Genomic DNA, 23,297 nt, shown 5'->3' with positions numbered 1-23,297 from the left:
CTGCTGTTACACTCGACTGTACCTCAGGTTTCTGTTTTTCGCTCTCCTGAGGTTCATGTTTTCAGATGCTCTGTACCCATCACTGGCATCTGGACGGTGGTGATTGTGCTTCCTTGACTTTTCAGGCTCTTTCTCCATCGCTCTCTTCCCGGTTCTCCAGCTGAAAGGTGCCACAAGGTGGAACGTGTTTTCTAGCACACCCACAGTCCAAACCCACATACACGGCGTATGGTCACTCTCTCCTCCCAGATGCTTTCTGTTCATTCCTGCTTTATGACAGAGGATAGCAACGATGGGAGTGGAGGTCCTGCGTCACACAGCGGTACCAAGACGTGCTCTTTCGTGTGACTAGGGCACACTGCACATCGCTGAGCATAGACCATGCTGTTTATGCCTCATCTCCATCCCAAGCCATTACTCTGCTCGTGTAGAGCGAACAAGATGCTCTCTCCTTTCCTTCACCCTGTCGTCTGTCCACAAGGTCACCACAAGGTCACCACGCCCACGTTTACCTTGGGCTCTGGTGCGGGGTGTCCTCTTTCCACGCACACTCGTCACTTCTCTGACCCCTGGCTCGAGTGAAATGACCTTAACATTCTTCAGCAGTGTGTGGCCCGTTTTGATGGCACTGTGTACCACATGATTATCCATGATTCACATAATCGCACAGTGATACAATGTCTAAAGTGATTGCTTCCTTGACCGGGTGTTTGAAAGGCGCCTCAGCTATGAGCCCTGGTCTGCGCCATCAGTCACAGCAGCTCCTGGCGGTGATTTTCCCAGATGAAGCCGATGCTTCTCACTGACGTGCATCACTCCATGTATGTGTTGTTTTCTTTTCCTTGTTTTATCTTTCGTTTTTGTTTCCTAATTTTCCCACATAGCTTTTCTTTCCTCTTTCTCCGTGTAGCCTCTTAGAATATGACCTGTTTCCGAATTTTCGTTTATGTTATTGTGTGTGTGTGTGTGTGCCTGTGACTTAGGTCATTATGATCAAGCCCCTTTGAGGGCATCTCAGGTGTATAAATGAGATTTTTTGTGCTTGGTACATTAGTGAGCCAGATACCCTCTGAACATCAGTCACTGCTGAGAGGCTTACTTGAGGAGGGTCTCATGGATTATTACCCTACTGACGGGAAAAGTTTCCGCTCTGTCACTGCTCTCCTGAACAGTGATGTGCAGTTCAAGCAGTAAGCGTGATGAAGCATGGATGTGCGAGGACTCACACAGTAGGATTTATTTTAGCTTGTTTTAATGAAATATTCATATTTTCCAGAATATGTTTGCTAATGAAGCACAGAAATAGGCATATATCTTTCTTTTCTAAAAAAATGTTTATTTATTTGTCTGCGCTGGGTCTTAGCTGTGGCACTCGGGATCTTTCTTTATCATGTTCATGTAAAAATAAACAGATAAATGAATATTTGCAGTATGTTTCTCACTAATAGAGTTGTCTGTGAACCCTGAAGTCCGGGTGTAGTTGGATGATTAGAGTCATAATTCCCTTTGTCTCTCCTGGCACTCCATGCCAGCTAATGTAAATGGGTGCTTTTGATTGTGTTAATGTTTGTTACCTTCCTGGATCAATATTTTGGAGAAAGGAGATCAACTTTTCTGCTTCTACTATGGAATTTTCCTATAGAGAAATAAGATTTGCCAGTGGTTTTAATAGTGACTGTTGACTGTGAAAAGTAAAAAGTAAGGTAAAAATGAGCAACTGACGCCTATAAAGCATGACACTTAATTGTAGCGGTGCCGCTAGAGCCCAGCCCAGTAGTGGGGTACATTATCCACCGTGGATGGGCTGCGCAGGGGTGGGCTGGGGGAGAGAAACGTAACGGCATCCAGGTAGGCGCGAAGGCAGACTTGAGTATCAAGCCCATGGATGCGTGGACCCGAACACGGATGCATTTGGATCAGTCCACGTGTTTTCATGATGGTAATAGAGTTGGTTGAAAATGGTGAAGGTAATATTTGTGGTAAAGAGAATTTTTCTTGTTTTTCTCTTCAGATGTTTACTACAAATATATGTCCCCATAGAGATGGATAAAGATAAACCCTCCAGTTCTTTTGCTGTAAGAAATGCATTCTTCTGCGAGGTTGGTATTGGGATCTCAGCCGACACCATCCTTCTTCTCTTGCACGTCTACACCTTCCTTCTCGAGCACAGACCCGAGCCCACTGGATCTGACGATTAGTCACTTGGCCCTAATCCACATAGTCATGCTAGTAGCCGTGGGGTTCATAGGTACAGACATCTTTGGGTCTCAGAACGCTAGGGATGACATAAAATATAAATCAGTTTTCTACTCAAACAGGTTGACAAGGGGCCTCTCCATTTGTACCACCTGCCTGCTGAGCGTCTTCCAGGCTATCACCCTCAACCTCAGAAACTCCTGTTTGGCAAAATTCAAACTTGAACCATCAAATCACAACCTACGTTGCTTTCTCCTCCTCTGGGTCTTTAACATGTCCGTTAGTAGTCGCTATTTAGTCTCAACCATTGCCACTCCCAATGTGACCTCGGGCAGTTTTCTGGTTATCACTGAATCCTGCTCACTTTGGACCTTGAGTTACGTTCTCAGGTACATACATTTCTCCCCAGCGACCTTCTGGGACGTCTCTCTCATAGGGCTCATTGCAGTCTCAAGTGGATGCATGGTGACTCTCTTATACAGGCATAAGAGGCAGTCACAGCACCTTCACAGCACCAAGCTTTCTCCAAAAACATCCCCAGAAGAAGGGGCCACTGAGACCATTCTGTTGCTCATGAGTAAGTCTTTGTCGTCTTGTACTTTCTGGACTGCATGATCACTTCCTTCTCAGGAATGTTGAGGAAGAGTAACCCAGGTCTTCTTTTTGTCCAGATGCTGGTGGGCAATGGCTATGCCACCATCAGTCCTTTTGTGCTAATCCACACTAAAAACAAAGGATCGAGTTCTTAAAATTCATGAAGGGAAGGACAGTAGATGTCTAATTATTCACTGATAGATAGCTTCTCTTAAGTGAGCCAATTCACTAGTTTCGGAATGATTAATGGTGGTATAGAGGATTTGCTGTCTTGAATAATTTAAATATATGGAGTTATGCTTTTTCTCCTAAATGTATTTACTTGATATTTGTGGCTGACAAGTACCTAGTAGATAATGTAACTCTACAACTATCTAAGAAGACACGAACTTCTAATCAGTCTCCTGAGACAGAGCTCTTAACACAGTTTCAAACTCTAAAGTGAGATGAAATAGAACAATTACTATCTGGAGATGGACAAAGGGCCAAGAGAAAACAAAAAGAAAACATAACAAAGGGGCTCAAAAAATTTGGGGGTTGATTGTGGTTGTAGATACCGGAATAACCACCAATCTAAAATAAACATGACACCTGTTAAATAAAAAACACTCATAAAAATCCCAGACATGAAATTTTTAGAAATTGAAATTAAAAACTACTGTCCAGTTCTAGACCAGTGGAACCCATTCCTCTTGCTAATTGTGGCTGATATATTTGGACACAATATTTTTTCAAGACTGCCTGAGAACTCTGATACAGACACAAATACAAGCTGCTTGAGGAAGAAGTCATGTCTTGGAGACGCAGCCTACCTAGGCGTCAGCTTTCCACTTCTTTTCTCACATGGACTTCTAAAGAGCTCATGAATTGACACGACAACGATAACAGAAATAATATACTTCTGCCCAGAGGAAACAGGCCAAAGGGCCTGGGAGGGCCAGAGACGTGGAGGGAATGCCACAGGAGAGACAACCAGAGAAGGCCTTTCTAATTCTATGTATTCTTCAAGAGATGGGAATAGCAGACCACCTTACCTGTCTCCTGACAAATCTGTATGCCAATCAAAAGCAACAGTTAGAACTGGACATGGAACAACAGACTGATTCCAAATCGGGAAAGGAGTACATCAAGGCTGCATATTGTCACCCTTTTTATTTAGCTTATATGCAGAGTACATCATGCAAAATGCTGCGCTGGATGAAGCACAAGCTGGAATCAAGATTGACATGAGAAATACCAATAACCTCAGATATGCAGATGACACCACCCTTATGGCAAAAAGCGAAGATGAACTAGAGACTTTTGATAAAAATGAAAGAGGAGAGTGAAAAATCTGGCTTAAAACTCAACATTTGAAAGACGAAGATCATGGCATCAGCTCCCATCACTTCATAGCAAATAGATGAGGAAACAATGGAAACAGTGAGAGACTTCATTTTGGGGGGTTCCCAAATCACTGCAGCTGGTGATTGCAGCCATGAAATTAAAAGACAGTTGGTCTTTGAAGAAAAGCTATGACAAACCTAGACAGTGTATTAAAAAGCAGAGACATGACTTTGCTGACAAAGGTCCACCTCGTCAAAGCTATGGTTTTTCCAGTGGTCATGTATGGATGTGAAAGTTGGACCATAAAGAAAGCTGAGCATCGAAGAATTGATGCTTTTGAACTGTGGTGTTGAAGAAGACTCTTGAGAGTCCCTTGGACTGTAAGGAGATCCAACCAGTCCATCCTACAGGAAATCAGTCCTGAATATTCATTGGAAGGACCGATGCGGAAGCTGAAGCTCCAACACTTTGGCCACCTGATGCAAAAAACTGACTCATTAGAAAAGATGCTGATGCTGGGGAAGATTGAAGGCAGGAGAAGAAAGGAACGACAGAGGATGAGATGGTTGGATGGCATCACCAACTCAATATGAGTTTGAGTAAGCTCTGGGAGATGGTGAAGGACAGAGAAGCCTGGCGTGCTGCAGTCCATGGGGTTGCAAAGAGTTGGACACAACTGAGTGACTGAACTGAACTGAACTGAATGCTGTGTACACCCCTCACAAGTCTCGGAACAACTGGATACACACACTGGACAGACCTGAACCAACACAGCTGAGACTGGAATAGACCAAAAAGAAGATGAAGCAGAACTTTCAGTTTTCCTCTAAAAGAAAAGCATAAACATTCCCCAGAGGATTGTAACAGGACTGAAAACATAGTACAATATTCAGAAGTCCAAAATACAGTTCACAATTACTCACCATATAAAGAAATAGGAAAATGTGACCAATATACTAAGGCACAATAAATACGTAGATGCCAAACCCAAGATAGCACAGATATTGAAGTTATAGACTTAAAGAAGCTCTCAGGAGTTATAAGTAAAATAACACAATTTGTTCATGCATTCACTTCTTAAAGGACACTGTAATTTGAATATTGGTTCCTGTACACAAAATGCATCGTTTTCTCCTGAGAGACTTCAAAATATTTTCTTTGCCTTTAGTTTTAAGCAGTTTGTTGGTTAAGTATTCGTCCTGTATGGGATCCACTGAGCCTTCTAAACTGGCGCTCGCTAAAGGCGAGGGTGTGGGTGGGCAAAATGGGTGAAGGGGATCAAAAGACACAAATTTCCAGTTATGAAGCAGAGCATGAGGTGTGATGTAGAGTGCGGTTGCCGGGGTCCTGCCCCGGCTGATCCAGGGTATTCGAAGCGGGGACGGTGTCGGCGACCTATTTATTTAAATATTTTATCAAAGATATAAAGAGTAATAGGATGAGGATAGCTCAGTAGGAAAATTCAGTGGAGAAAAGAGGCTGAGTAGCTTGGTTTACGCGGGAGACCAATAAAACTTCAAGACAAGAAGTTTGCACCACTTACGTAGGCCGCAGGAGTCCTTCCGTTCTCCCGAAGGAGAGGAGACACTGAGGCCTCCCCGGTCGGATCTTAGAAGCCCAGGCATAATTACTAAGCATGGCGGGTTCCGCACTCCAGATGGAGACTCAACCAGAGTGAGAGAGAGAGCGACACGGGGAGACCAGTATTTCGAGAAACTGATCCCAATTCTTTATTTTCCATGGTCTACTTTTATACACTGAGATGTTATGCAAAAGTCACGTGGGGTCAGCAGTCCTGACTTTTATCAAAGTCAGGTGCTTCATACAAATGTATACAGAGGTCTTAGGGGTGTTACATCATCTTCTGGCCAGGGGGGCCTGCTGACAATTTATGACCCTCTCCTTGTGACAACAGTCAACCAGGACACTTATTTCTCCAGGGGTGATTATTCTTAAAACAGACGCCACCCAAATAAAGTTACATTCCTATAGGGTGAGGGTGTAGTGGGTTTTAGTTAAGGAAAGAATTTACTTAGCCTAAGGTCTAACGTGATTAATATCAAAGGTTAATACTTATTTCTTGTATATATTCATTAATGTGTGTAAGGGCAGGGGATGTGGAGACTTAGCAACAAACATTGGCTCAACAAATGAAAAACCCTTCACCAATACAGTTTCTAATCAGCCCATTATACTTATAGTTTTCTAACTTTTCTAAGGAACCTGTTTTTAGAAGGTTTAAAGCATCTCGTGCCTCTCACGGTTGGGAGGCTGTCAGCAATCACATGTGGCCGGACAAGCCTGTCAGGCAGGCTAGAGAACCTTCAGAGGAGTTTGTAGGTTAAAACACTCTTATCATGCCCAGGAATTATTATTAACTGGAGCTCTAGGTTAACTCCTTCTCCGAAAGAGGTGGTGGGGGACAGCCCCCCGTAAAGTCAGAGATGTAGGTGAGAGCACAAAGTAGTAAAGTAGGCAGGCTCTGGTTATGGGGGTAGATGCTCGAGGAGTTCCAGGGGGACTCCTGAGGCTCGATCCTGCCTTTGCGTATGTCGAGCCTCCTTCCTCATGACCTTTGTCACGGGCGGAGTACCTCACTCTGGCCCCCAACATGCGGTGACTGTGGTTAATAATACTGTATTACGTGTTTGATGACAGTTGCTGAGAGTAGATCTTAAAACTTAAAATCATGAGAAAAAAATGTGTAACAATTATGGGTATGGGTGTTAACTTACTGTGGCGATCATTTCACAGTATATGCGTATCTCAAGTCCTTGTGTTGTACACCTGAAACGAACATAATGTTGCATGTATGCGTGCTCAGTCACTCAGTCGTGTCCAGCTCTTTGCGACCCCATGGACTGTAGCCCACCAGACTTCTCTCTCCATGGGATTCTTCAGGCAACAACACAGGAGTGGGTTGCCATGCCCTCCTCCTGGGGATCTTCCTGACCCAGGGATCGAACCTGTGTCTCCTGGACAGGAGACACACTTCACTGCTCCTTCACTGCAGGCATATTCTTTACCACTGAGCCACCAGGGAAGTGCAACCTAATGTTATATGTCAATTATATCTCAATAAAAGATAACATATATTAAATATAGCAGATTTAGGAGAATTCCCGGCTTGGTCACACACAACTTGAGGACCAGCTCTTGCCCAGTGAACACAGGTGACTGTATAGAGCCTTGGTTACCTGCACAAACTCTGCCTTCCTTTTAGTTTCCCTTTGAGGTCTTGCTGGCCCTTTCCAATCATCAGGTCAACCAAACCCATTTTTACAGTTTACACTCTAGTTTTAGTCTAAGTAGTGTCTGTCTGGCTTCCCTGGTGGCTCAGACAGTAAAGCGTCTGCCTCCAATGCAAGAGACCTGGGTTTGATTCCTGGGTCGGGAAGATCCCCTAGAGAAGGAAATGGCAATCCACTCCAGCACTCTTGCCTGGAAAATCCCATGGATGGAGGAGAGGAGCCTGGTAGGCTATAGTCCATGGGGTTGCAAAGAGTCAGACACGACTGAGTGACTTCACTTTCACTTTCAGTGTCTGTCTCTTTGCAGCCCCATGGACTGTATGTAGCTCGCCAGAATCCTCTGTCCATAGGATTTCCCAGGCAACAATACTGGAGTGGGTTGCCATTTCTTCCTCTAGGGGATCTTCCTGACCATGGAATGGAACCCGAGTCTCTGCATTGGCAGGAGGGCTCTTCACCGCTGCACTACCTGGGGAGGTGGACTAGCCACTAGCTTCCCTTACGTTTTTTTGCCAGTGTTAACAGGTAAGTGAAAGTCGCTCAGTCGTGTCCGACTCGTTGTGACCCCATGCACTATACAGTCCATGGACTTCTCCAGGCCAGAATACTGGACTGGGTAGCCTGTCCCTTCTCCAGGAAATCTTCCCAACCCAGGGATCGAACCCAGGTCTCCTGCATTGCAGGCGGATTCCTTACCAGCTGAGCCACCAGGGAAGTAAAGATGCTGTCTTATGCTGCGACTATGCTGGTAAGGAGAGTCTCGGGTGACTGGCATCCAGTGTTGTCATACCCACTGTGGGCTAATTTGGAGTCTCCAGGAGCTGGTGAATTTCTTTCAAAGAACAAAGTTGGCTGATGTAGTTTCTATAATGGTTTTTCTCTTTAATAATGAGAATATATCAGCTAATTACCATAATCAACCTCCTTTATCTTCTGGAAGAAGGTAAAACAATTAAAGCTCTAGCTAAACCCTTAATTGGATCAAGTTAAACCCTTTCAGCTGGAGAAGGCAATGGCACCCTACTCCAGTACTCTTGCCTGGAAAATCCCATGGATGGAGGAGCCTGGTAGGCTGCCGTCCATGGGGTCGCACAGAGTCGGACACGACTGAAGTGACTTAGCAGCAGCAAACCCTTTCAGCAACAATGCTTCATGGAGGCTGTGCCTCCGTGGAATCCGCCTGGAGTCTGGGGCTGGGATTGCTCTGCTGGGTGGTAGCAGCCAGCACTGCCCACTCCCTTTGCAGCTGTCCACGCACCTTGCGATGCCTCAGGGTCTAAAATCACTTACTGGAGAATATTCCATGATTGGCACCTGATAAAAAACCCAGATTCATATGGCCTTGGAAACTGAGAACTATACACAAAAAAGTTTTCATCCACATGTTACTTCTTTATCATTTTCTGAGGATAAAAGACGTCTTTTACTTTGGGGACTCCCTCTTTCCCTGTGACATGACAGGTACTGTCAGACTTTTGATGCAACAGCAAGATTACCGGTCTGTGAAGAGATGAGCTAAAGCCATCTTTCCATATAAGCACACCCGGCAGCCTCAACACAGAGAGATCCAGCTGAGTCTCTCTTGATTTTTCAGATTTGGAAAATCTAAATGGAAGAGGAAGCAGAGGAGGCATCCTGAATTCTGACTTTCACTGAATCAGAACCTGGACATAGGTGTTTATCTCTAAATGCACCACAGAATGTCTTTGAACTTTGATAGCATTAGTATTTAGTGAAGCTTGTCTTAGATGAGTGACTCTTCTTGAATAAAGGCTTACATAAGTAAAACCATCTAAAAAGCCAGGAATTCCTAGGCTTACATTCATTTCTATGACTTAAAACTTTTCATATCCTGTTTTGGTAATTCACAAGTTCAGAGAGAAACCTGAATATTAAAAATGCTATTAATGTAATCTGATTTTCTGTATAGAATGTATTTCCATGAAACTGACATTGCATTCTCATAAAATGTTTTTGGCTACTCTATATTAGAATGATTTCACCTTCCTTTTCACTGGTTTAGTTGCTAAGTCATGTCCAACTCTTTGGAACCCCTTGGACTGTAGCCCACCAGGCTTTTCTGTCCATGAGATTTTCCAGGCAAGAATACTGGAGTGGGTTGCCATTGCCTTCTCCAGGGGATCTTCCTGACCATGGAATCAAACCTGGGTTTCCAGCACTGCAGGCAGATTCTTTACCGATTGAGTTACTGGGAAAGCCTTTTCACTACCACGTAGATATTTTTTTAAACTTAGGCCAGGTACATATTAAGCTTTTTTTAAACATCCCAGGATGTAAGGAGATGCTAAAATGGCAGATTAAGTTTAAATTTGTGGATAAAATAAAGCGTGGTGTTTTTCATGGCTCAGCATAGGGATATTATCATAGGTAAGTACAGGGGTCCATTTATCTAACTACACTTTATATGTCCTTGGGGAAATTTTTCCTTGATATCTGGGGCTTCCCAGCTGGTGCTAGTGGTAAAAAAATCCTCCTGCCAATGCAGGAGATGCAAGAGACTCAGGTTTGATCCCTGGGTTGGGAAGATTCCCTGGAGAAGGGAAGGGCACTCCACTCCAGTATTCTTGCCTGTAAAACCCCATGGACAGAGGAGCCTGGTGGGCTACAGTTCATGGGGTTGCAAAGAGTCAGACATGACTGGGTGACTGAGCATACATACATACAGCGTCTTCTCTTAGGTGATCTGTTAACTTTAGAGTTATTCTTTACTAACTTATAATCATGGAGGAGAGGATATTGAGTTTAACTCCAGATACTATTTTAAAAGATTTCATTACATTAAATTTATTAAAGCCTCTAGAAATAAGAAATTTCTTTGTTGTAGTCTCACTGAATTTTCTGTAATAAATAAGAAAATTTATCATAGTTTAGACAAGCTTATTTTATCTCTTGCTCAATAATAGTTTATCTTCTAAAGGATTTTTCACTGTTCCTTCCTCCCAAATTTTAAGTGATGATGTTCTCATTGAGAACTTTCTTCCCAAAATATTAGTTAAGTAGAATTTTAATCCAGTCATTGAATGATCACAGATTTCAAATTTGGGGTATATAAATCGGCAAATTAAGCATATTTTCCATTAAGTGATTTTGAAGGAGAAGAAAATGACTCAGTAGTCCCAGTTTTAAGTGGGTGGGGAAAGATATATGCCAAGACCCCCAGTGGATGCCTCAAACCATGAATGGTACTATTCCCTACCTATACTATGCTTTTTCCTATACAAACATAACTATGAAGATGTTAAATTTATAAATTAGACATAGTAAGAGAATATCCAATTTGCCAGAGTATCAGTACTCTTGCACTTTGGGGACATTGTTAAGTATTATATAAGGGTAGCTGCTGCTGCTGCTAAGTTGTTTCAGTCGTGTTTGACTCTGTGCGACCCCATAGACGGCAGCCCACCAGGCTCCCCCGTCCCTGAGATTCTTCAGGTAAGAACACTGGAGTGGGTTGCCATTTCCTTCTCCAATGCATGAAAGTGAAAAGTGAAAGTGAAAGTGAAGTCGCTCAGTCGTGTCCAACTCTTCGCGACCCCATGGACTGCAGCCTACCAGGCTCCTCCGTCCATGGGATTTTCCAGGGAAGAGGACTGGAGTGGGGTGCCGTCACCTTCTCCGATCTAAGGGTTACTTGAACACAAACATTGTGATACCGTGGATCTGATAATGGAGACTGCTAGGTAGCCAGCATGGATGTGCTGGGCAAAGGAATGATTCACGTTCTGGGCAGAAGGGAACAGGATGGTGCAAAATTTCATCATGCTATTCAGAACTGTGCACAACTTAAAACTTATGAATGAGTTTTTTATTTCTGGAATTTTTTAATGTAATATTTTTGGACTGAGATTGACAGTGGTAACTAAAAGCAAAAAGTGAAATTTCAGATAAGGGGGAGTCACCATAATGGTGTCATCATAATGGAGACTCCTCCCTTCTTGGTTCCAAATATCTGACCATATAAATTGACAGAGCGACTTTATAGGGAAATTCAGAAAATCAAATAAAATGGGAGTGTGTCCATTCTACAACTGAGTAGTTCTGTCTCTGGAGAGGCATCTGTGCACAGAGAGGCTGTACAAAGGTGTCCCCGCCAGCATGACCTTCAACAGGTCAGAAATAAGTTAGAAACCATCTAAAGCCATCGAGAGAATAAATGCATAAAAGTTTAAGAGATATATTAAGATTTTGATAAGATATACTTACCTTATGTTATAAGAATGCCATCAAAAGTCAGAGTGTTAGTCACTCAGCCATATTCCACTCTTTACGGCCCCACGGGCTGTAGCCCACCAGGCTACTCTGTCCATGGGATTTCCCAGGCCAGAATCCTGGAGCGGGTTGCCATATCCTTCCCAAGGGGATCTTCCCGACCCTGGAATTGAACCCAGGTCTCCTGCACTGCAGGCAGATTCTTTACCAACTGAACCACCAGAGAAGACCCGAAGAATGCCATATGTTACTCAAAATGACCTAGCAGTACACACACTTTAGAAATAATGTGAATGACAAAAGTTGGCTATAAGACATTGATTGTGTCTAGTGTGTTAGTGTCAAATTTTTTAAAATGTAGTATTGGTGACAGATGTGTTAAAAATACATTGGAAGGTGTACAGCCATGTCACAGCACCACTATTCACAGAAGCCAAAAGGCGGGAGCAGCCCAAATGTCCATGCGACAACGTGGATGGACCTGGAGGACATCATGCCAAGTGAGATAAGCCAGTCACAGAAAGACAAACATTACGTTTGACCCCACTTATGTGAGGTCCCTAGAGGAGTCAAAGTCATAGTCACAGACAGTGGGAGGGGCAAGGAGAGGAGCTGGTGTTTAATGGGGACAGGGTTTCAGTTTGGGAAAATGAAACGGTCCTGGAGATGAATAATGATGTTGGCTACACAATGTGAATGGATTTAATGCCACAGGCTTGAAAAAGGTTAAAATGACAAACTTTATGTTATGTTTATTTTTCCACAGCTTTTTAGGGACTTTCCTGGTGGTCCAGTGGTTAAGAGCTGCTTGCCAATCGATCCCTGGTCTGGGAAGATCCCGCATACCACGGAGCAACTAAGCCCGTGTGTCACAACTACTGAGCCACCTCTCCAGAGCCCCGGCCCTGCAAACCACTGAGCCCACGCGCTGACCTGCCAGAGCCTGTGTGCCTTGAGCCTGTGCTCCGCAACGAGAGAAGCCTCCATGACAAGAAGCCCTCGCGCCACAGCAAAGAATAGCCCCCGCTTGCTGCAGCTAGAGAAAGCCCATGTGCAGCGATGAAGACCCAGCACAGCCAAAAAAAATTCCAAAAATATCATAAAAAGGTAGATTGGAAAGAGAGCCTAAATTATATCTGAAACGCAGAGGACAGGAATGGGGACTAAAGGGATGTCAACCCGATCAGTATCTTTTTAAACAACTTTCCCATCAGCCTTGATTTGAAGCTTGGAGTGTTAATTATAGCTGAGCTCAGGCAGCCACCATGTGGGATGGAGCAATGTGGCCCTGAACCTGCACCAGCATGGTTAAACAGTGTTGCTTAGCCTATGCCTTTCTAACTTTTTCCATGGAAAGTTTCAGACGTGTAGGAAAGTAGAATGATTCAGGTACCAATTCATGGGGGCCCCGGCTCTGTTTTCTTCCTGCCCTGTTTCGATGAACTGAGTGTCCCCTTTCTCTGCTGTTCAGATGAGCAAAGGAGGAAGTCTGTCTGCTTAGCCCCCTGACAGCTGTCTTCCAGCAGCTCTTCACACCCAGCGGATCCTGAAAGTTATTGGTGAAACCATCCAGGCACGCATGACTTTTCTTTGGTTCTTCCAGGTCAGTGAGGAACCTTTTATTTTACATGAGGTCTATAGTTTCTAATCATGTGAGACAATACGGGTTACTAAAATATTACTAAGTTAAGATGTGTGCAGTCACATAACTTCCTGAGGACTTAAAATCCAGTGTCCTGCTAAAAAGCCTGGCTGGGGTACTTGCCTACGTCACAAAATAAAACCGACACAAACCACTGGGCAACTGGCACCTCCAAGTCAGCTGGTCTTGAGCTGCCGTTCTCCAGAAACCAGTTGTTGTAAAGCTGGTTTGCTGTTGCTGAGTTCTCTTAGCTTTTGCTTTTCTGTATAAACTTTTGATTTCTCTATCAAATCTGAACAGGAGTTTTATTGGGTAGAGTATTCTTGGTTGTAGGTTTTTCCCTTTCATCACTTTAAATATATTATGCCACTCCCTTCTATTGGATTTCCCTGGTAGCTCAGCGGGAAAGAGGAGAAGGCAATGGCACCCCACTCCAGTCCTCTTGCCTGGAAAATCCCATGGACAGAGGAGCCTGGTGGGCTGCAGTCCATGGGGTCTCGAAGAGTCGGACACGGCTGAGTGACTTCACTTTCACTTTTCACTTTCATGCATTGGAGAAAGAAATGGCAACCCACTCCAGTGTTCTTGCCTGGAGAGTCCCAGGGACAGGGGAGCCTGGTGGGCTGCTGTCTATGGGGTTGCACAGAGTCGGACACGACTGAAGCGGCTTAGCAGCAGCAGCAAAAAAGAATCTGCCTGCCAATGCAGGAGATGGGGTTTTGATCCCTGGGCCAGGAAGATCCCCTGGAGAAGGAAATGGCAACCCACTCCAGTATTCTTGCCTGGAGAATTCCATGGACAGAGGAGCCTGGCGGCTACAGTCCATGGGGTCACACAAAATTGGACACAACTGAGCAAGTAAACAACAACACTCCCTTCTATCCTGAGTTTCTGCTGAAAAACCAGTTGTTAACCTGATAGGTATTCTCTTGTATGTTCTTTCTCCTTTGTTGCTTTTAATATTTTTCTCTTTGTCGTTAATTTTTATTAATAGCAATTGATTACTATGTGTCTTGGAGTGTTCCTCCTTAGGTTTATCCTGCCTGGGATTATCTGTACTTCCTGGACTTGGGTGACTATTTCCTTTCCCTAATATTTCCTTTCCCAGTTAGGGAAGTTTCTAGCTATTATCTGTTTTGAGGTTTTTTTTTTGAGTTTTTTCTCAGGTTCTCTCTCTCTTCTTCTTCTGGGACCCCTATAATGTGAACACTGGTACGTTTAATGTTGTCCCAGAGGGCTCTTAAACTGTCATTTCATTTTTTTATTCTGTTCCGTAGCAGTGATTTCCATTATTGTCTTCCAGCTCACTTATCCATTCTGCTGCCTCATTAGTTCTATTGATTCCTGCTCCTGTATTTTTCATTGCAGTTATTGTTCAATTGTTTGTTCTTTAAATCTTCTAGCTCATTGTTAAACATTTCATGTATCTTCTTAGTCTGTGCTTCCATTCTTTTTGTGAGATCTTAGATCATCTTTACTATCATTACTCTGAATTCTCTTTCAGGTAGATTGCCTATCAGCCCTTTTTTAGCCGTTCTTCTGGGGTTTTATCGTGCTCTCACCTGACACCTATTCCTCCGCCGCCTTATCTGCGTTCTCCCTGCTGCAGCAGCAAGACAGTAGCTCCCCTTGCTCGTGTCTGCCCTCTGCTGGGTGAGGCTCGTCAGTGAGGCTTGTGCAGTCCTCCTGGTGGGAGGGACTGGTGCTTGCCCACTGGTGGGTAGAGCAGGGTCTTGACCCCCTGGTGGACAGGGTCACGTCAAGGATCGTTTAGAGGTGGCTGAGGGCTCAGGAAGACTTTAAGCATCTGTCTGCTGCCGGGTGCGGCTGCGATCCCACTCTGTTGGTTGTTTGGCCTGAGGCCACCCAGCACTTGAGCCTAAGGTCTGATGGGTGGGGTTAGGTCTCAGCGCCAAAATCTCCACGGCAGCTCACACCAGTGAGTACTCCCCAATACCTGTGTCACTAATGTCCTTGTCCCTGCAGTGAGCCACACCACCTCCCACCTCCCAGAAGACCCTCCGGGACCAGCAGGTAGGTCTTGCCCAGGCTCCTACAAAGTCAGTTTTTTCCCCCAGGTCCCAGTGTGCACCAGATTTGTGTGTGCCCTCCAAGAGTGGCATCTGTTACCTCCAGTCCTATGGAGTTCCTGTGATCAAGCCCTGCTGCTGCTGCTAAGTCACTTCAGTCATGTCCGACTCTGTGCGACCCCATAGACTGCAGCCCACCAGGCTCCCCCGTCCCTGGGATCCTCCAGGCAAGAACACTGGAGTGGGTTGCCATTTCCTTCTCCAATGCATGAAAAGTGAAAAGTGAAAGTGAAGTCACTCAGTCGTGTCCGACCCTCAGCGACCCCATGGACTGCAGCCCATCAGGCTCCTCTGTCCATGGGATTTAGGGCCCTCAAAGCCAAATGTTCTTGGGGCTCCTCCTCCCACTGCCAGACCCCCAGGCTCTCAGAACTCTGACTCCTGTGGGAGAACCTCTGCAATATGTTCTTTGCGTCTGTAGGTCACCTACTCAGTGGGTGTGCTGCTCGATTATGTTGTGAGCGCACCCCTCCCTCGCGTCTCGTAGTGGCTCCGTTTTCTCTGGACACAGACCATCCTTTTTCGTCGAAGGTTGTTCAGCGGTTCTTTGTGATCTTGGTGTTTTCATGAGAGAAGGTGAGGTCAGGTCCGTCTACTGGCCATTTTGTCCTAGCCCCCGGGATCTGCCTTTCTCCTTACTTTTCTGCTTTTAAGTAAATGCTGACCCCTGGCTGGACTGTATCTTCATGCAGCTAGGGACAAGATGGGTCACCTTCCCATGTCCCTAGGACATGGACCGTAGAGGTTCCCTGAATGCATGGAATGCATGGGATCCAAGACATGGTCACAGATCAGTGACGTCTTGGTCAAAATGTTTCCGGTATGTCTGTTAAACGCGCAAGGCTCTGCCTGCAGTTCAAAGAAGTCCCAGGGCTTCTCCAGGTGTCAAGGCTTCCAAACCTGGCCATTCCAGCTTCCGTGCCCTCGCCCTGAGCTGGGCCTGCAGGCTTACTCTCTGGTGTCAGAGGCAGCCTCCTGTGCTGTGTCTCCATGTCCCTTGGGCACTGTGGGCTGTGACTTAGTTCTGACAAATACAACAGAAACGTTGACAGCAATGCCCATGTGACAGCATCTGCTCACAGACAAAATCACCTGAGCTTTGTTTGAATGTAACACAGAAAACTTGACTCAAACTGATCTACCGGTATCTTCAGAGAATTTCAATTGAGTTTTTCACAATTCCTATTTCCTTGTATCAGAAATATTTTTAATTAGTAAAAACAGAGGACACACTCACAATCAGGTAAAAACCATGTTTTCCTTTTAATTGACACTGTGTCCTCTCTTGCCTCCCACTCTGGTAATGATTAGGTCCCCACCTCTCAGGAGCACTGCATCTGGACAGGCTGAGACAGAACCAGTGTGAACACGGTCCCAGAGCAGAGCTTTGGGAATAATAAGAACATCAAAAATCAGCCTTTCTTTTCACTTACAAAGGGATTCACTCAGAGGGTCCAAAGCTCTGCTTTCTAACTGCAGAAAACCTGGAGCTCAAGGCAAAACTGGAAACCAGAAGGAACCGGAAATGAAGCATAGCGCCTCCTCAAATACTCGAGGTCTGATCAACTCACCTCTGCTTACAAGGAATGGCCCCACCCCAGCATTTGAAGGGAAAACGTTTTGTTTCTATTTCACTTTCCAACTGGGTATAAAATCTACTAAAAGGAACACAAAGAGTCAAAACAAATCAGCTCACTCACAAGAGTCCCTCCCCGACAGAGACTTCTGGTTGCTGAGATGATTCAGCACGTTATTTCCAAGTGGCAAAATTCAGGACAATCTGTGAACTCAAAAGTGGCAGCTACATTCACCGACAGGTTCATGTGAGACACACATACACACAACCCCATCTTTCAGTGTAAATACGGCAAGGGGCCAAGACCCCCGATCAGCACAATAACTTATTTTGTACATTACAGTGCACAGAACAACGGAGGGAAAAGACACTTTCTTGGAGAGGTTCATCTGGGCTCTGAAGGCGGCTGGAGCCCAGGGCCCCGGCCGTCATTAGCTCGACGCCGCCGCCTCTTTGGTTGCGCTGGCCTCGGAGGCAGCTTCCGGTAAGGGGTCTGCTGGCTGCTCCTCCTCCTCCTCCTCCTCCTGGGGGTACAGGTCTGGGTACTTCTGCATGCACTCCTGCATGGCCCGGAACTGGTCCACACAGTCCGACCCCTTGACATCCTCCTTGCTGTAGTGGAAGCAGGAAAAGGCCGCCTTGAACTGTTCCCCGCACGGGCCACTGGCCATCCCCCCAAGGCACGGGCAGTTCCAGTTGATGTCTCCGTTTGGCAGGATCAGTCCTGGGACGGGAAGATGGGCAAGGAAGTGAGACAGGTTTCATAAAAAGCAAACCCAAGGCTGGGCCTCACAGGAATAATGGTAAGACAAACTGCTGCCTGGCTGGCACCGGCTGGTGGCCCTGCTTCCCCCTCGGGATGGGGTTTAAACTCCCGGCAGAAACCCACCGAGCGTTCTCGGCTCAGCTGAAGAGAAGTCACCATGGACGACTTTCTCCAGGTGCAGCTCCACTGGATGTGCTAAGCCACCCCTTAGGGCTGTGGCCGTGCCTGTGCTCAGGACTACACAGGGGAAATTGTTTAGTCCAAAGGCTTGGAGGAGTCCTGGCCTCCCCCTTCCACATGGACGGTCAGGACCCCCCACGCCCTCCCTTCAAGCCCCTCCTGTTCCTCAGCTGCTCTCAGCACAGCACGAGGACTGGAAAAAGCGAGGCTGGACGGTGTCCAAGGGGCGCTGGGCGTGTCAGAGCACTGAGGCGCCTCCATTTTGTCAAAGTGGAAAACTGTTCAAAACTCAGAAGCAACTCCTAGGTTTGGCCTGATGGCCTGGTCAGCGCACAGCCCCTCCCACCTGAGGGAGACGCACTCGTGTCCTGGGAGCAGTGCTGGCCGAGGTGAACACCCAGCTGCGGCCAGGAACATCGGACTACCACCCTCCGACCCCGGCCCCCACGCTCACCATGCTCCTCGTATGGATCATTGGGGTCGTCGGCCACCAGCTCTGCGTTGCTTGGAGTCTCATGGTCTTCTTTGGTCACAAATATGATTCGATCCTTCCCTAGAGTTTGGAGAACAGAGGGAGCCATGTTTCACCAGGAGCTGTGGCTCAGCCTGAACCCAAGCAGCCACAGAAGCCTTGTGTGAAGCTTGTCCCCTCTGAAACCCTGATGCGCTCCCCCGGGGACCCGCTGCCGACCTGGGGGACATCCAGCGGCACCAGCACACCATGAGCCTGTGGCTGGAGTGGGGAGAGGGAGACAGCACGTCTTGGTGCCACTGCGCATCCTCGGTGGAGACGAGACGCCCCAACCCCTCAACTGCAGCTGCTCTCAGCCCCCGAGTCTGATGACGTCTAACAGGCGGTCTTGCCCTGCTCTGAACTCCCATGGCTCCACAGCTTTGTTCATTCCTGTGGCCTGGGAGCACCTCGTCCAGGCCCCGAGGGACCTGCCAGCAGGCGCCCTCAGATGACACTCCGCCCGCCAGGCTCCTCCGGCAGAGGCTTGCGAAGAGCGCCAGGGTGACCGTATGGAGCTCAGAGAGGCGTGCAGGAGAGGGCAGTGCGAAGACAGAGGGAAGGTGCGGGGCGGTACACCATTTCAGAGGCGGGTGACAGCAATGACGGCTGACACTCCACACACACATGCCCACGGCCCGCTCCAGCACCCCACACTTGACCTCAGAGAAGGCGGCTTGTCCCACACGGCCTGAGGCCAGGCAGCCAGGGCACGCTGAAGAACCTAAAGACCTCGGTCATTCCGGCCAGAGTTCAGAACACTCGAAAGCAGTCCACAGAAGTGCTGTGCTAAGCAGAAGACATGAGCTGACACGACTGCTCAGCTCCGCTCTGACAGTTTTGTTTACCAAGATCTCAGCCAGGCCCAGCCCAGTGCGGAGGCTGGTGTTAGGCCCAGAGCCAAGGGGTCCAAGCCTGGGCAGTGACTTATCTTATATCTCCAGCCCCGGTGCTCGATGGCCATGCTGGCTGAACAGACCGGTTGACAGTCAGGGCTCGACACCATCTGCAGGAAGAGCGCGAGCGCGGCCCTGCGCGGGAGAGGTAGGGCCAGTTTGTGAGGCTCTGGCTCCCGGTGCCATCAGCATCCCAGAGGCTCAAGACTGGGGTTCAAATCGGGGCACAAGCACACAACAGCTGTGTGCGCTCAGGCACCTCCCAGCTCAGCCCACTTCTCTCCCTGGTTCGGGCAAGGGTCAAGAGACATCGGGAAAACAAGGAGGTGAACTGAGTTTCTACTTGCACCTGGAATTCTGCTCAAAACACAGTAACTCTTTCAGCGGCATCAAATGACAAACATCTCTGTGAAGAGCGAATGGGGCTGGAGATGTCAGTAAGGATTGGAAGTGGGAAAACGGGTAGAGCCGTGCTCTTCCCTCAAAGACTGAAGAAAGGTGCCCGCAGAGTCCCCAGAAGGGGCAGTCCCCAGCCAGAGCCTGGCAGGACTGGGAGTCAGGGCGCCGGAGGCTCTGAAAGCAGGAGCTCAGGGCTGGCTGAGGACAGAGGAAGCACAGAGCGGAGAGACACGCCGACGCCCGGATCTGCAGCTGTACTCTATGCAGTCACACTGACTGCCGTCCTTCTCTCCACCTCCCTCATCCGCCCGGCGGGCTCTGCCTTCAAGTCCATCCAGAAAGACCCGCATCCCTCACCTGTAGGACGCCACCCCCACCCCCGCTCCCTCCATTCAGCGTCTCCTTGCTTCTACCCGAAGACGCTGAGCACACGCCTACCTTGGGGACCTGCCAGGCCGTTCTGTCGTCCAGGAGCGTATTCAGATACCTCACAGCCACCTCTCCCTGACTTCAGACCTCCTGCTCAGATGGCATCTTCCTTCATCTCTCCCCATTGCCCTTAACCCGCCTTCTCTCACCCACAATTACATATCTGTTTACCATCCATCTCCCCGACTGAAATGTCAGCTCTCAGGGGCAAGGATGTATCTGTTCCATTCACTGCAGTACCTCAGAGCCTAGTACAGTGCCCGAGACATAGTGAGTAATCAGTATTTGTTGGAAAAGTGAATGGGGAAATGAACTCTGAATTCAGACATGAAGATCCCAGGCCCAGCTGAGTATGGAGGACAGATGGCTCTCACCATGAAGTAGGTTACAGGGAACAAAATCAAACCTTGTTTGGGTGGTCTCGTTTCCCCTAGAACACATCATCTCTTGCAACATCCAACCTGCCCCCTCCACTGCCTCCACCAGGCCACAAGGCAGACTACCCACCTGTGCCAGCTGCCTCTGCCATGTGATCAGGGCTGGCACATCACAGGTGCTCAGTAACTGTTTGCTGACGGAACAGGAAAGAGCAGCACCAGCATTAGAAAAGGGGGAACAAAGACAGGAGCAGTGTGGCCCTGGGCCAGGGAGCCGGCCTGAGTCCATGCTGCCTAACACCTTGAATGACCAGCTTCGGCCTCTGACCCCAAGGCAGGGGGCGGACCCCTGAAGTCAAGTGCATGGGCAAGTGATTCCCTTGTGTACCGGTTCACTGGGTAATGCTGCGGGGACACGGCCCATCTAATGCTCTCAGCCTGCTGCAACGCAAACAAGCCGAAAGAGGACAAAAATACACCAGGTATTTCAGAGAGTTTAGGATGTGGAAGACGCACAGGCCAAGGAAGACCTCACTGAGGAGGTGGCATCTGCATTGAATCTTAAAGGATGAGGAAGCAGCCGTGAGAAGAGCTGGGGGAGGGATGCACCAGGCAAAGGCAATAGCCAGAGGCCAGCCTGGCTGCACAGTGACTGGTGCGTAGAGACCAGCAGGAGCCAGGTCAGGCCTCAGTCACATAGGCCTTAATCAGGAAGGAGCTGGGATCAGTTCTCTAAGTCCCATGGGAAGCATAAAGAAGCCATGGATAGCAAAACAAGAAGTTCGGCACTGAGGGGACAGTGGCCTGGATAGATCAAAACTAGGCAAGGCCTAAAGTGAGTGCTTTTAATTCTTATCCCCAAAGAAAGAAAGAGATCTTTGATCCAGGAAAAGATATGGGTCTGAACACTTACCTCTGCTTCCCAGATAACATGTGACTCCTAGAAACCCACAAGAATGAGGATTATAGCCTCATTATACTCAAAAGACTAAAAAAAATCTGCTACATAAAGGAGTACATTAGACTCAGGACAATGAAATAAAAAACTAGAGACCTACTCTCTAACAAACTGGTGAGGGCAGAGGACTTCTGCTCATGGCAGAGTTCAATATCAGTCAATGGAAACTACTTCTCAGAGACATCACTGAGCATTATGGCTTTGCGACCCAGGGAAGGAGGGTTCCAGAGGCAGAATGGGGTACTGGGAAACTGTTGCGTGGTCGCTCAGTCGTGTCCAACTCTTTGTTTTGCAACCCCATGGACTGCTGCTCTGTCCATGGCATTTTCCAGGCAAGAACGCTGGAATGGGTTGCCATTTATTAGAATTCCATGGACTGTATACTCCCTGGGGTCACAAAGAGTCAGATAGGACTGAGCCACTTTCACTTTCCTCTTCCAGGGGATCTTCCCCACCCAGGGATCGAACTCCAGTCTCCCGCATTGGCATCTGAACCACCAGGGAAGGCCACTGGCAAAAAGGCTTAGCATTTTAAATTGAGTTGTGAGTTGAAGCTTGACACGCTTCTCCTAATTGAAACATGACCTTGGGCAGGTCACCTCCATCTCTGGGCTCAGGATTTCCTGAAATAACTGAGGGAGCTGGAGTATTCACTAGAGAATTTCCAGGGAGTTCCACTTCTCTGTGTAACTTCATAGTCTCAGATATCCTCCCTCCCCCTCACCTAACATGGCGAAGGTGCTTCATGAATATCTGCGGAATGAATGAAGACTAACTTCTCATTTTACAAGACTGGACAACTGGGCCTGGAGGGTTTGGGTGTCAGCTCAGGGACAGTTCGTGGTTGCGCGGGGAGACACTCGGACCGCGGCCTGGAGACTTCCTAGGTGAGAGACCGCAAGCGGGGACCAACTTTTGGCAAGCGGGGACCAACTTTTGTTTTTCTCTGCGGGATGTCTTCCCAGCGGAGGGCTCCCTGGAGTCCACTGGGCACCAGACGGGGAAGCTCTGGAATCAGACCGCGGGGCTCCAACCCCAGCTCCGCGAGTAGCCGGCCGCGTGGCTCAAGCAAGTCACCTCTGGGGTCTTGGTTTACTTTGGGTTAAGGGCAGGGCTTGATTTAGTAAAGTCGCTGCGAGACAGGCCACTCAAGGCTCCTGGCGCAGGGCCTGGCCCGTGCCCTCCGGCGGCACTCCCACCGCCAGCGTCGCGCCCACCGAGGGGCGACCTTCCGGGACAGTTAGAGGCGGTGCAAACGGGAACACGTGGTGTGTGGCGAGCGGCGTAGCAACATAATTAGTAATCAGCACATTTCCCGTTACCAGCCTCAGGCAGCGCACTCGTGCCGCCCTAACCCCCGGGCCTAGTTTACGAGTCTCCCCACGTGCTGTTCCCTCCGAGGTCCAGGTTCGAGTCTCTCGGCGACCCGGGACGGCCTTGCTCCTCCGCGGGCCTCGGTTTTCTCATCCGAAAAGTGGGGCTGGCGACCCCGCCGCCAACCCGCACCCTCCTCCCGAGAACTTGTGCCCCGCGCCCTCAGTGGGGGCGCTGCACGGACCGCGTGTCCCCTGCAGGGCCTCGGAGGCCGTCTCCACGCAGCCCGCCCTCCTACCTTCCTGCCGGCAGTAGGCCATGATGCAGCCCGGCGCTCCGACCTCGCGGCGATCGCGGCGGCGGCCTCACGCCGTGACCTCTCCGCGGCGGGGAGGGCGGCTCGGAGGCCCGCACGGGCCCGCCCCCCAGGCCTGCCCGCCGCGCGCCTGCCTCGGCGCTTCCAGTTCGGCGCTCTCAGCCGATAACTACATTTCCCGGCAGGCTGCGCGCCTCGCGGCCACGCCCCAGGCAGTAGGAACTACATTTCCCAGAATAGCTTGCA

At 48.2% G+C, this 23,297-nt stretch overlaps 1 protein-coding gene and 1 pseudogene across 2 annotated transcripts; one reads left to right on the top strand and one right to left on the bottom strand.

Annotated features, from left to right (window-relative positions):
* Window positions 1-1,633: 1,633 nt before the first annotated feature.
* Window positions 1,634-3,200, top strand: LOC112443442 (vomeronasal type-1 receptor 90-like; annotated as a pseudogene).
* Window positions 3,201-16,573: 13,373 nt separating this feature from the next.
* Window positions 16,574-23,224, bottom strand: CHCHD4 (coiled-coil-helix-coiled-coil-helix domain containing 4). 2 transcript variants are annotated; one of them, NM_001046159.2, is made up of 3 exons: window positions 23,034-23,224; window positions 18,306-18,404; window positions 16,574-17,629 (listed from the first exon to the last, which is right to left on the bottom strand). In NM_001046159.2, the coding sequence occupies exons 1-3, from the start codon at window positions 23,053-23,055 to the stop codon at window positions 17,337-17,339; spliced, it is 414 nt and encodes a 137-aa protein (NP_001039624.1). In that variant the 5' UTR covers window positions 23,056-23,224; the 3' UTR covers window positions 16,574-17,336. The 2 variants fall into 2 exon arrangements, with proteins under 2 accessions (NP_001039624.1, XP_015315183.1); XM_015459697.3 differs by having other exon boundaries at window positions 18,543-23,137.
* Window positions 23,225-23,297: the final 73 nt, after the last annotated feature.

The sequence above is a fragment of the Bos taurus genome, chromosome 22, assembly GCF_002263795.3.
Source record: "Bos taurus isolate L1 Dominette 01449 registration number 42190680 breed Hereford chromosome 22, ARS-UCD2.0, whole genome shotgun sequence".
NCBI classification, from domain to species: Eukaryota; Metazoa; Chordata; class Mammalia; order Artiodactyla; family Bovidae; genus Bos; species Bos taurus.
This window is presented reverse-complemented; position numbering and strand designations above follow the sequence as displayed.